The sequence below is a fragment of the Rana temporaria genome, chromosome 3 (assembly GCF_905171775.1).
Source record: "Rana temporaria chromosome 3, aRanTem1.1, whole genome shotgun sequence".
NCBI lineage: Eukaryota > Metazoa > Chordata > Amphibia > Anura > Ranidae > Rana > Rana temporaria.
Window position 1 is genome coordinate 90,795,022 of NC_053491.1, and position 14,235 is coordinate 90,809,256.

At 42.0% G+C, this 14,235-nt stretch overlaps 1 protein-coding gene across 2 annotated transcripts in view; it reads left to right on the forward strand.

The window, feature by feature from the left end:
* Positions 1-6,558, forward strand: part of CSK (C-terminal Src kinase) — a 167,747-nt gene extending 161,189 nt beyond the window's left edge. For both annotated transcript variants that reach the window (XM_040342957.1, XM_040342958.1), the window contains one exon: positions 3,024-6,558. In XM_040342957.1, the coding sequence (XP_040198891.1) occupies positions 3,024-3,206 (183 nt within the window). In that variant the 3' untranslated portion in view covers positions 3,207-6,558. The remainder of the gene's footprint in view (positions 1-3,023) is intronic.
* Positions 6,559-14,235: the final 7,677 nt, after the last annotated feature.

Genomic DNA, 14,235 nt, shown 5'->3' on the forward strand with positions numbered 1-14,235 from the left:
AACATGGAAACTCCAGGCAGGTGATGTCGTAGTAGGGATTCGAACCAGCTAGGCGAAAGTTCTAACTACTTTTACTGGTAGGCAAAAGTGGTAACCACTACACCACTGTGCCGCCCAGGCCTGTATGGTAGAGTTGCCAGGCGGAATCCACTCCTCACTAAAAGGCACATGACAGCCTGCCTGGAGTTTGCCAAAGGTCACCTGAAGGACTCTCAGACCATGAGAAACAAAATTCTCTGGTCTAATGAAACAAAGATTGAACCCTTTGGCCTGAATGGCAAGTGTCATGTCTGGAGGGAACCAGGCACCGCTCATCACCTGGCCAATACCATCCCTACAGTGAAGCATGGTGGTGGCAGCATCATGCTGTGGGGGTGTTTTTTAGCGGCAGAAACTGGGAGACTAGTCAGGATTGAGGGAAAGATGAATGCAGCAATCTCAGAGACATCACTGATGAAAACCTGCTCCAGAGTGCTCTGGACCTCAGACTGGGGCGAAGGTTCCAAACAGGACAACCACCCTAAGCACACATCCAAGATAACAAAGGAGTGGCTATTGGACAATTCTGTGAATGTCCTTCAGTGGCTCAGCCAGAGCCCAGACTTGAACCCAATTGAACATCTGTGCAGAAATCTGAAAATGGCTGTGCACCGACACTCCCCATCAAACCTGATGGAGCTTGAGAGGTCCTGCAAAGAAGAATGGGAGAAACTGTCCAAAAATGGGTGTGCTAAGCTTGTAGCATCATACTCAAAAATACTTGAGGCTGTAATTGGTGCCAAAGGTGCTTTAGCAAAGTATTGCGCAAAGGCTGTGAATACTAATGTACATGTGACTTTTTTTTTTTTTTTATATATATAAATTTGCAAAGATAAACTTTTTCACATTGTCATTATGGAATATTATTTGTAGAATTTTGAGGAAAATAATTTATTCAATTTTCCAATAAGGCTGTAACACAATGTGGAAAAAGTGAAACACTGTGAATACTTTCCGGATGCGCTGTACCTTGGGTATAGACTGCTACCTTCCGGTGATTGGAAACTGGCAAAAGCTTTGCTGAGCATGCCCCTCAAACATACTCCTATGACCCCACTTGGAATACCAAGAGTCCTCGGGTCTTTGCTAGTCACCTTAGGTTATGGACCTTTTCACTGCTATGTAGAAGATTTCTATGTTGAACCAGATTTTGTTATTTTTCCTTTTATTTTATTTTTAGGTTCTTTAAACTCTTTGCTGTCTTCTTAGATAGAGAGATGGATATAGATATATCTATCTCTATCTATCTATCTATCTATCTATCTATCGCTCTCAAAAAATGGAGATGCAATATCAGTTTCAGTTAAATTTATTTTCCTTCAAATCTTCATGCATATAAAGATTTACATGCCAAGCTACTGCACAGTTTCAGACAAATGCATGTCCTTCATCAAGACATATATAGACAGACGGAGAGAGGGTACATCCAGGTATAACCTCAGTAATACCTAGGGTACTGTACCTAGACTCCATGCTGTGTAATATAATTCTTCAGGCACTGGATCCTGCTTGGCGCTTCCCTTGTCACTGAGCACAATAAGTTTAGTTAGCCACAGGATGCTATACATGTAGAAAATTAAAGGGAGAAATTACCGCGCTGCTAAGTGGGAGTGGGGCAGCTGCTAGCACTAAAACATACAGAAAAATATGTGACAAAGGTGAAAATAAAAATGTGCAGCGCTAAAGGGGTGAACAAACCCTGATGGACAGGATATATGAGAGAGTGATATAAATCAATATATACACAAGTAGGCAAAAATGTCACAATGGCAACATAGGTAAAAGATAAAAAAGGAGTATAACAGAAAGTGAATTGCTGTATATACGAGCATCTCAGCATAAGTGACTCATGTAGGTCCAAACATCAATAAAATGTGAACTAATCTTAAAAGTCTAATGAGAAACTGCACACAGCAACAAATGAAATGTCTATGCGACAATGAGGTTGATATTAACAGATCTTCCAGCTGATAGGGAGGTGGGGTGTGGAGTTTGACGGTGGACTAAAATCAAAACAAGGAGACCAACCTATGTAGATAAGTTGGATGCTCTTACCATGTGACGTGGACCCAAATACCTTTCAGTCTGGGTCAATCAAGCAGAGGTAAGAGTGATGTTGCAACAGGCTCTCCCTGTCAACGTCTCCGTCATTGTTTTGTAGCTTCTCCCGTCATAAATCCTGATGAGATCCTCCACATTCATGAACTCCCGGCAGCTTGCTGGTGTATGCTGCAGCAGTAATGTTACTCCTCCACAGCTTGAGGGTATGTAAAAAACGTGGAAAGAAGCAAAAAAAGCCTCCACATGGCGTAGATCAGAAAAAAACAGAAAGGGGTTTATTAAAACACAGGAACCAAACAAAAATATAAAAATGGCAGATAAAAAACAGTAAACCTCCGGCAATGATTACACAAAGTGATCACAGGTAAAAAAAAGCACAGTATAGGCAGCAGGCGTAGAACCCTATGCATTTCGTCCTATAGGACTTCTACCAATGTTTGAGAGCTGGTTCTCAGTTTTTCCGACAACAAAAGTTCTTGTCTGAAATTCCGATCTGTATGCAATTCCGACGCACAAAATTCTTGCGCATGTTTGAAATCAATTTGACCCAGAATCAATGAACGTAATTTTTCTCGGCTCATCATAGTGTTGTACGTGACCGAGTTCTTGGTGATCAGAATTTCTGACAACATTTGTGTGACCGTGTGTATGCAAGACAAGTTTGAGCCAACATTCCGTTAGAAAAAAATCCACAGTTTTGTTATCAGAATGTCTGATCGTGTGTACGCGACATAAGGTTCAACAACCGCTAGTGGTTAAAATGGTCTTTTGGGTCCTCTTTATTGCATTTCAATGAGAATTATGTTTGCTATAGGGAAAAGTGAGCAGCAGTCCTTAATCCATGGTAGAAATTTAGGTGTGCGCATTGCTGTATTTTAACTACTTTGAGCAACTGACATCCCTAACTTTCTATATCTTCTCAGGCCCTGAGAGAGGTTGTACCTAAAGTGGAAAAAGGATACAAGATGGATGCCCCAGATGGTTGTGCTCCTGTTGTGTATGACGTGATGAAGAACTGTTGGCATCTGGACGCCAACCAGCGACCAACTTTCAGGCAACTCCGTGAACAGCTAGAGCATATCAAAGCCAATGAGCTGTACCATTAAAGCAGGAACAAGTTCTGAAAGCCACCTGTTGCCTCAGAGCTAGAGAGAAAGTGACTCGGCCATATCAGAAGTGTTGGCCAGAGTGCCAACAGGACTTCTGTGTATAGAGTGAATACATATTGGGCTCTCTGAACTCCCCTGCCTTGCACTACCTGCTGCCCTTGTGCCCAGAAACAGGCTGAAGATCCTTGCTGGTCTCCAGAAGAATGCTGATGTTCTCCTAAATGGTTTTTGTTGTCACATCTCACTCTCCCTACTGTGTCCACTTACTCGTTGGAAAATAGGCCTGGAGTGGAAATAGGTCCAGTGGGCTTGGTACTCCTGAAGAGAACAATGCTTTGACAACATTCAGGAAAAAAGGGGACCAAATCGAAAAGTGTTTAAGTAAAGCAGCTACACTTTCTGACAAAGACAAACAATCAGTCACCAGAAGAATCATTGCTTTATACAATCAGCAATGGGTACTTTTATTAACCATTAATGCAAATAATGATGCATGCTTCAGACCAGGAAATTCCCTTCTGACTCTTCTCTGCCTTATTTAATAGGTTGCTTATAAACTGACATACTGAACTGATAAGAGGCCTTTGCCGATAATAAACCACAGGAGGAGATATAGTTCATGCAACTTCTGTAGTCTCCTGTGCTCATGAACCTATCGGTGATGGATGTCCTTATCTGAAAAAAATGATCTCCCAAGTTAGAAAGTTCCAACCTTGTTACATAATCTCCTTTGACCTCATCACTCTTAACACAGCCACTGTGATAAACCTTTATATGACAGAGGACCACTGACATTTCAGTAGTTGGGACAAATCATTTTACCGCTATCATTTCAGGTGGAGCATGTGCTATTACTTGGTCAGCAGTGATCACCCGATACAGTTTGAGTTTTCATTAACCGTTCACTGCCAGAGCAGGTAGCAGCCCATTTGTCTGCACTTATAGATCTCTAATACCTTGAATTGTGTCACTGTCCTGGGTGCTGCTGCATCCTCCTCCTTGGCTTTACCAACAATTTTTTAATAGTGGTGACAGCATTGTGAAAGCAAAAACACAACACAAACTATTATTGGCAGGCTCCAATAATTTTCCTGAAGCCCAGTATTACAAAACAGGAGACCGACAAAATGCAATCTAGTTGTTGACCTGTTACTTGTTTTTTAAAGTGTCTTGTTTCAACAGCCTGATTCCTCATGCAGTCCTTTCTTCTGATTTATTGGTTTGCATGTTCTTGTGCAGCACATTGTACCTGAAAATTTCAGTTCCTATTATCTTACAGGGTTGTAATGGTAAAGGGCCGATCAGTAAGTCAGTTTAGACGCAGGTCCTGCAGAGCTTTTACATTTACGTGGCTCAAATAAAATCACGAAGCATACAAGTAAGTTACAACACATTTACAATCAAAACATCCTGAAGAAAAGGATATCCAGTGACTACGCATAGCTTCAGTTTTTCCAGGCAAATTACCTATTGCCTGTTGACAATTAAGATTGTTTTGAATTTTCAGGCTTGCTCAGGGAATGGGTATATCAAATACAAAGGCTGCAATTAGGCTTTAAGCGTAATAGCAGTACAGTAAACTGCATGTAAATCCTCTGCCAACCCAGCCTCCCCTTGGCACATATTAGTCACATTATTAAAAATCCTTTTTGTTTTTTAAACCTTGGTAGCTAAATTTTAGCCCATTAGAAATGTTCTATAATTTGAAAACTTTTTCCCAAACAACCTCTGAGAATCAGAAAGAAAACTTTTCTTAGCTATACAGTATGGGACACATGATCTGTAGTCATTACCATTTATTATACCATACTCCCAACAACCTTCAGATGTGACTGGCAAAAAAGAGAAGGCTGCATTTCCAACTCCCAGCTAACCTCAGTTTCTATGTGGCTTTACTTTGTGGAGCCTAGTGTGCCTGCGCAGCCAAATTTCATTTGATTTACTGCATTAGCATGCCCTGCTTTGCCTTTTCCTCTTTCTGGGTGTGCTTTTTAACTGACAACGGCCCCTGGGCTCTCCTTTATTGGCACAGTATGGCTGTTTAAGTGCACTACCTTGGTTTACAGCAGCCTGCATGTGCTTGGCACCAAAGCATTTCCCCCCCTCTCCACAGCAATGAACGTCTTAAGTACCCCTTACAAGCGCAAGGGAAAAGGGTCAGATAGAATTGCTATTTCGTGCTACACATGTAGCCTTGCTGTCTGTGACTATAGATGCATGCAGCGCAGCCTGGGAATGAGGTGCAGGTGTGTCACAATAGGGGAGCGGCTTAATGTAGTGGCACACCAGGAATTCGAGGAGCCAGAAGTGCACCCACAGGGGACCAAAGAACACATAGATAAGTGCTGCTCTGTGTCGTACTAGCTTTAAGTCGGGTTACGTAAATTGTCCGGTCTGTGTGCACTCCTCTATGTTCAACAGAAGCCAGTCTAACAACTGGCTTCTGCTGAACAGTCCTGCTGTAAATTACCTGCATTTAATCAGCGCTTGCAGCAATTTGCTGCAATGCTAATCTGTGTATTCTGACGGGGGGATTCCCTGCTGTCAGAATAAAATAGAGTGGCAGGGGAGATCCCTGCATACACATCAATTGATGCAGTGGGTTGAACGGAAAAAAAAAACACTGTTTATATAAACTCTGTTGGTGCTGCACAAGACGAGGCTGTTTTGAGGCCTAAAGTCGCCTTCCTCCCAAAGGTGGTCTCTTTCCTTAGCAAGGAAAGGCCATTCTCCTTCCTTTAGGTCCTGCACTGATGTCTTAACCTGGTATGTGCTGTATGGCCTTTAAGGTTCCTGCAGGGATCTCACTGCTTTTCGCTACATTATTGCTAGGTGGGTCAAACAAGTTCTCATTTGAACCTAATGATAGGATTCCCTGATAAGGCGCACTCTATCTGATCTATTAGTGCTCCATTGGCATCCGTTTCTTAGATTTGCAAGGCTGCCATCTGGTCTTCTGTTCTACCAAGTAGATGTTAAGACCCCCTCTGATGCCAGTTTCGGGCACAAGGTGCTACAAGCTTCTCGCTGAGTCTGTCAACATTTTGCAACTTTTTTTATTCATTTTTTTTTTCTGTGGGCCTGCTCCCATGTGTTGCTGTGTTGCCCTCAGTTGGACTGCTTTTGGATGTCCCAATGGTAATGACTACAGATCCCTTTTCCTGTACTGTACAAATAAGAAAATATGATTTTTGTCTTGCTATTAAAATCGGTTTCTTGGAGTAAAGTCATAGATTTCTCCCCTTTGTTTATATCCTCTTCCAGTTGCATGCAACAATACTGAGGCTAGCTGAAAGTAGGAGGGGTTTTATAGGGGGGTGTCCTTGCACCCGCCTGTTTTTTTTTTTTACCAGTGTCCAATCACCTGAAGGTAGCTACATATTAACTAGTTGTAATGCCTACAGATCCTGCGCCCCTTGCTGTACTCCAAGAAACTGATTTTACTGGTAATTCAAATATCCTACTTTGCGGTAGTGAATTTCTGTATACTCCTCATAGGAGACTGTGTAACCATTATTTATTTCAACACCCAGATTGCATTGCTGGGTCAGCAAAACTGAACAGTTCATATACTTTTAACAGTGTGTCACTTAAAGAAGACCTATTCTTCCATGAAAAGTTATTCAAACAGTCATAAAATGATGGATCGGGAGCGTGGCAGCCTCCTCGGCTGATTGCGTAACCTAAAGACCAAACCATTGACCCACCATCTCTGCTGAGGGAGAGGAGAAAAGTTCAGAATGGTCATTCCTTTTCTCAACAGGGATCATGTGAGTAAATGCCTAGGCTTTTGTTGCGTGACTAGCACTAGAGCAGGATTTCTGCCTTCCAAATACTATCCATCCAAGTGACAACATAACTTTAATTAAATATTGGACTGTAGGTCAGCTTTAAGTCATCTTTTCTTTACTCCCCTGCAGGAAAAGGGGTCAGGGTATATAGATCCAGGAACTGATGTTATATAATAATTTTGAGAATAACTAGACATGTGTTCGCGTTAATGGCATCATTTTTGCAGGAGGAGTTTCCTTGACAACCACCATTTTTTTTTTGTCCGATTTTGTGTGCTTGTGTTTTTTTATTTTTTATAATTTGCCTTTTTTTTTGGGGGGGGGGGGGGTTAGGAGGGACAATTTTTTTGTCATATAAATATATATATAAATATATATCTTGTTTTTGTTTTTTTACATTTTTGTTACAAATCACAAAGATAATCTGCCTTTTACAGTTAGGGAGGTGTTTTACTGAAGTACGAATCTTAAAGTTTTATTGTATACAAAGAAAAAAAAAGGTTTGGGGAGGACGGGTGGGATGAACATACAATCACGCTGGAAAGAAGGACTTGCTTTGAGTTAATCTTGTGGAAATTGTGTGCATGCTGTCTTGTGTCTTCATTTCCGAAGGCCTTTCCCTTTTTCGTTTCTGTCCAGTGCTTTAAACACATGTATATGCTGCAATTGGTGGGATTAAAACATAATAAACCATTCCATATGGGAATTTTATTGAATGTTGTCTCATTCATTTTTTACATAATGCAGTCAGTCAGATTTCAGCCCCAGACAGCCTAAAGAGTAACTTCACACATGTGTGTGTGTTGGGGGGGGGAGGAGGGTGCAAATAGTAGTGCATACAATTGAGGCACAAATCGTATTGTAATTGAATGTTATTAAAAATGACCTTTCCTTTTTAATCTGCAGCGCTGTAAAATGCAATATGGCTACCTGGAGGTGATCTGTACACAGAAACCTCCCGAAACCTAATTTCCTGCTTGTATAATTGGCCTCCCTGACTTTCCCAGAAGTCTGCCCTAAGATACAAGTTAGATTTCATGCATACCCTGCAAACAAAAATAACATTTTTGGTGGGATTCTATCAGTAGGAAATTTTCATGTAAAGGGATGGAGACCCAACAGCTTTCCTCATTCGAGCTCTGCAGGTGAGTGATAATTATGAACCACTCCCATTATATTCACTTTTCCACATGGACACAGACAAACACTCAGGGATTTCTTCAGAATAACAGAAGATGGAAATCTGCAACAAGATTTGTTGAAGTCCCTGCAATGTACATAGATCACCCAGAGTGGAATGTTTTTTTTTCCTCAACAAAAGTTGTTACTGATTGGTTGCTATGGGTTATCTTCTTTGCAGTGTCTTATTTAACCACTTTTCCTCGGGTGGACGTCCTAACGTCCTATGACGTCCTCGACTTTGTGCAGTGATATCTGAATGATGCCTGCAGCTACAGGCATCATTCAGATATCACGTCTTCTGCCGGCGATTCTCTGCACGATGAGAACGATCATAGCAGCAGTTCCGCCGCTTGATCGTTCTTATAGGCAGCGGGAGGGGACGGCCTTCCAGCCACCATCCGGTGCTTCTCCGTGGCTATCCCGAGCCATCGGGGGCCCGGAGAACGAATCGGCCGGCACTAGCTCGCGATCATCTCTATGACCGTCGAAGGCCCGGGCGCGACGTTGTGACGTCACGCCCGGGTTCCCGGATGTAAACAAAGCCGCAATCGCGGCTGTCGGCATGAGATCGTGATTTTTTTTCCTTGTAATAGGAATAAAAGTGATCTAAAAAAAAAGTGTAAAAATAAAAAAATTAAGTAAAGTAAAAATAAACTTAAACTCCCCTGTTCCCGGTAGCTCACGCTCATAAGCGTACACGCATGTAAGTCCCACCCACATATGTAAACGCCGTTAAAACCCCACATGTGAGGCATCGCCGCATGCGTTAGAGCGTGAGCAACAATTCTAGCACTAGACCTCCTCTGTAAATAGTAACCTATAAAAAAAATTAAAGCGTCGCCTATGGAGATTTTTAAGTACCGAAGTTTGGCGCCATTCCATGAGTGTGCGCAATTTCAAAGTGTGAAATGTTTTGGGTTATCTATTTATTCGGCGTAACATCTTTCACATTATACAAAAAAATGGGCTAACTTTACTGTTTTGTTTTTTTTATTCAGGAATCCGTCCCCCCCCCCCCAAAAATGAGTTTGAAAAATTATTGCGCAAATGCCGTGCGAGAAAGTTGCAATGACCGCCATATTATTCCCTAGGGTGTCTGCTATATATATATATATTAGGGCTGTGCGTTAAACGCGATATTAACGGCGTTAACGCAAACCCATGTTAACGCCGTCAATATTTTTGTCGCACGATTAACGCAGGAGCCCTCGGGTGGACATGCAGAGTGTGGCGCGGCGCGGCTTACCTTTTCGCTGGATTCACAGACAAGTTACTCACCTTGTCCCTGGATCCAGCGATGCCACCCCGCTGTGTGATCGAGCGGGTCCTCCTTGCTTGGCGGGTCCTCCTTGCTTGGCGGGTCCTCCTTGCTTGGCGGGTCCTCCTCGCTTGGCGGGTCCTCCTCGCTCGATTCACAGTGCCTGTGTGCTGCCGAGCTCCGTTCCCTGCGACGTTACGACGCACGGGAGCGGAGAACGGCGCCAAATTTAAAAAAGTAAACAAACACAATACACACTATACTGTAATCTTATAGATTACAGTACTGTATGTAAAAAATACACACCCCCCTTGTCCCTAGTGGTCTGCCCAGTGCCCTACATGTTCTTTTATAAAATAAAAACTATTCTTTCTGCCTGAAAAACTGTAGATTGTCCAAAAGTGTCCCTTTATGTCAAAAATGGTTTTAGATCAGCTAGAAAACAGCGATAATAAATTATAATCACTTGCAGAATTGTGCGATATTTGTGGGGAAATTCGTCATAAATTAGAGCGATTAATCGTGAGTTAACTATGACATTAATGCGATTAATCGCGATTAAAAATTTTAATCGTTTGACAACACTAATATATATATAATGTTTGGGGGTTCTGATTAATTTTCTAGCAAAAAAAATTCGATTTTTACATGAAGGAGAGAAGTGCCAGAATAGGCCTGGTGGAGAGGTGGTTAAACCAGTTGGCGTATACAAATGTTATTATACTTCCACTATTTCACTATACACATCTCACTATTGAAGTTAATGTCTATCATTCAGAGGGGAAGAGATGACATACAATCTCTGAAAATACATAACTCGGGCCCAGAAAAACAGACATTTAGGGGATTACCTTCTGTGCAGATGTGAAGGGTCCACTTTTGAGCTTAAAGCAGATTGTTTACCCAAAAATCCAAACTGATATCATTTAACCCAGCAGACCCATTGCTGGTCAAAACAAAATAGAAACTCTGCATTTTTAACCACTTCCCGCCCGGTCAATAGAGGATTTACGTACGGGAAGTAGTTTTGAAATCCTGACTGGACGTCTATGGACGTCCTGCAGGATTTCATGCCGCGCGCGCCACAGCGCGGCGATCGGTAATGCGGGGTGTCAGTCTGACACCCTGCATCTCCGATCTCGGTAAAGAGCCTCCGACGGAGCCTCTTTACCACATGATCAGCCGTGTCCAATCGCGGCTAATGATGTAAACAGGAAAAGCCGTTGATGGCTCTTCCTCACTCGCGCCTGACAGACGCGAGTAGAGGAGAGCAGATCAGCGGCTTTCCTGACGGGGGGTTCGCGCTGATTATCAGCGCAGCCCCCCCCCTCGGATCGCCACACTGGACCACCAGGGAAGCCCACACTGGACGACCAGGGAAGGGCAATAAAAAAAATATATAAATGGGCACTGACTGGCAACATGAATACATCAGTGCCACCCATGAGTGCCCATCAGTGCTGCCCATGAGTGCCCATCAGTGCCGCATACCAGTGCCGCCAATCAGTGCCACCTCATCGGTGCCCATCAGTACCACCTCATCGGTGCCCATCAGTACTACCTCATCGATTTCCATCAGTGCCGCCATATCAGTGCCCGTAATTTAAAGAGAAAACTTACTTATTTACAAAAAAATGAACAGAAAAAAATAAAATTCAAAATTTTCATTTTTTTTTTAGTTGTTGCTCAAAAAAAAAAATCGCAGAGGTGATCAAATACCACCAAAAGAAAGCTCTATTTGTGGGAAAAAAAGGTTTGGTAGCTGGTGCTTCTTAGCTGCCTTCTGAAAATGTTGTGTTAATTCCTTCATAGAGGTCTTTCTGCACAGATATGTTCAAACAGCAGATGGTTATGAAAGTTTTGAAGTGTGTGTGTGTGTATAGCCAAACGTTTTGGATAGAGAAGGGAATAATTACAACTTTATTCCTTGCTGTGTCCCTGCTAGGTAGCATCACTCTCTCTAATTATCCTGTTGACTATTATCTTCAGGGACCTAAAGTGATGGGACATACAAAACCTTAGAATTTTCACCAGAACAAGAGACGGGGGGAAATGCTAACTTCCGCTAGTGAACTGACATTTGGATTTTTTGGCCACCGCTTCAAGTCCTCTTTAACCACATGCCGACCAACACTCTAGGGAACACAACCCCTTGATTGCCCCCTAGAGTTAACCCCTTCCTGTAACCTTTTTGCAGTAACAGTGCATTTTTATAGCGATGATCGCTGTAAAAATGCCAATGGTCCCAAAGATGTGTCCGTCATAATGTAGCAGTCCCGATTAAAAATCGCAGATCGCCGCCATTACTAGTAAAAAAATAAAATAAAAATGCTATAAATATTTTGTAGATGCTACAACGTTTGCGCAAACCAATCAATATACGCTTATTGCGATTTTTATGAACAAAAATATGCAGAAGAATACACTGAGAAAAAAAATATTTTTGTAAAAAAAAAAAATTGGGATATTTATTATAGTAAAAACGTACCACATTTTTATTTTTAAAATTGTCGCTTTTTTTTTTTTTTTTCAGCACAAAAAAAAAATTTGGAGATGATCAAATACCACCAAAAGAAAGCTCAATTTGTGGGGGGAAAAAGGACGTCCATTTTGTTTGGTTACAGCGTTGCACGACTGCGCAATTGTCAGTTAAAGCAACGCAGTGCTGAATCGCAAAGAATGGCCTGATCATTGAGCAGCCATATCTTCCGGGGCTGAAGTGGTTAAAACAGAATTCTAAGCAAATTCAAGTTTTGAACTTGTGCAAAAAAAGTGTATTTTGAAATGCATTTGGTACAAATACCTAAATCCTATCTTTGTATTAGTTTACCATAATCTCTTAGTACACCTCAATTTGGAATAGCAAGGGTTAGCCCCCTGAGACAATCAATGTATTACAGGTTTGTGCAATGCTGTCAGCCTGAGGATAGGATGAGTATAGTTTGGGGAAGCAGTCAGTCAGCAGGTAGCCAGCACATGGATATGTATAAAATCTAGAAATATGTGAGTGCCTGTAAGTCACAGCAGCTAGCACACAGTGACTCCACAAACAATATACAACCAATAAGAAAGTGAAGCACTAAAGTAAAAAGGTGTATAACACCTACAATATGTACAGTAATCCAAAAAAAGTGTAATGCATATACTGCATATCAATCCAAATAAAACATGATGTCCATAGAAAGTTTGTTCCAATCCATCAGCAAAGAGTCTCCTCAAGAGAAATAATTGGATCACTGTTCCTAATGCACCTTTCCGTGATATAAGTGAATGCACCATATGAATATACTGTACATAAGTATACACCACGTGAAGTAAATTATTTTCCTCACCTCAACAGAGGTACATATTGATCATGCCCATCATAATCCTCCCGAAATTTTTGGGTCTCTTAGGTCTCTACTCAATCCATTCCGATGTGCCACAGTACCGCTTAAAACACTGGCTCCATCAGATGCAGCCCCCTCCTCAGTCTTATCCAGGGAGGAGTGCTCTACAGCTATGCTTTATTTTATGGACAAATTACTGCGAAAATACTTGATCTGATTTAAATTGTGGCTATAATGCCCCGTACACACCATCACTTTATGTGATGAAAAAAAACGAAATTTTCTGTAAAGTAAAAAATGACGTTTTTGAAACTTAAATTTTCAAAGACGAAGTTGCCTACACACCACACCATTGTTTTTCTCACAATGTTCTAGCAAAGCAAGGTTACGTTCACCACGTTTTTCCATTGAAGCTTGCTTCATAAGTAGCTTCTGGGCATGCGCGGGTGAAAAAACGTTGTTTTAAACGACGTTTTTTGCTACACACGGTCAATTTCTGTGAAGTCAAAAATTACGTTTCGAAAAACGACACATAAAATTGAAGCATGCTTCAATTTTTTTTTTTGCGTTTTTTACAAGACATAAAACAAAGTTTTCCCCCACACACGGTCATTTAAAGTGACGTTTTTAAAAGCGTCATTTTTTTTCATCACATAAAGTGATGGTGTGTACGCGGCATAAGCCTACTTTATGCTTTCACCTTCAGTCTCTTTTGGCCATTCCTGCAGCTGTATCGTCCCCCTGAGCCTTCTGCTGCGGATGCACTATTGTTAGAGGGGCCCCGTAAATCTGCTTTGGATGAGTTTGTTGCTCAGGAGATACAATCGGCTTTTATCGCTCCTAAACTTAAAGCCTAAATATTTCCCATACAAAAATTCGCTTGAGAAGGCTTTTATTAATAAATCGACTGTCCCCACGGTGGATCCAGCCATATGACACCTTAACAAAACACTGACTCTCCCTATTGAAGATACCCCAGTAGTATTTAAGGATGATTGGAAGCCCTTTCCAAATCTTTTTTCCGTCCATGGACGGACACAGGCTTCCTTATACTCGTGACTGTAGGGTTATGTTCCGTCTATTAGGAGAGTACTAGGCAGACCTGTTAATGGTTAAAACATGTAAACTTTAGCACAGCTGAAACAGCCCCTCCCAGGGGGCGGTCCCTCTGGTCATAGCCCCTCACACTGCTCTAAACAGCTGTTTTTTTCTGCCTATTGGAGGAGAAGGATTTTTTTGATTCTGAGATCTCCTACCAACTACCGGCTGGGTAACAGGCTGGATAATATAGATCCTTGTAGCCTCCCCAGTCCTGCCATCGAGCGTGAGCAAGCCTTAGCTATGCGCTGGGTCAGCCACCACGTACCCCATTGCTCCAGGGGTGGCCGCTTGCTGTCTGTGTCACAGTGGGCCGTGGCTGACAGCTACACCATACCGCTCGGAAGTGGGTCTGTCAGGAATGCACC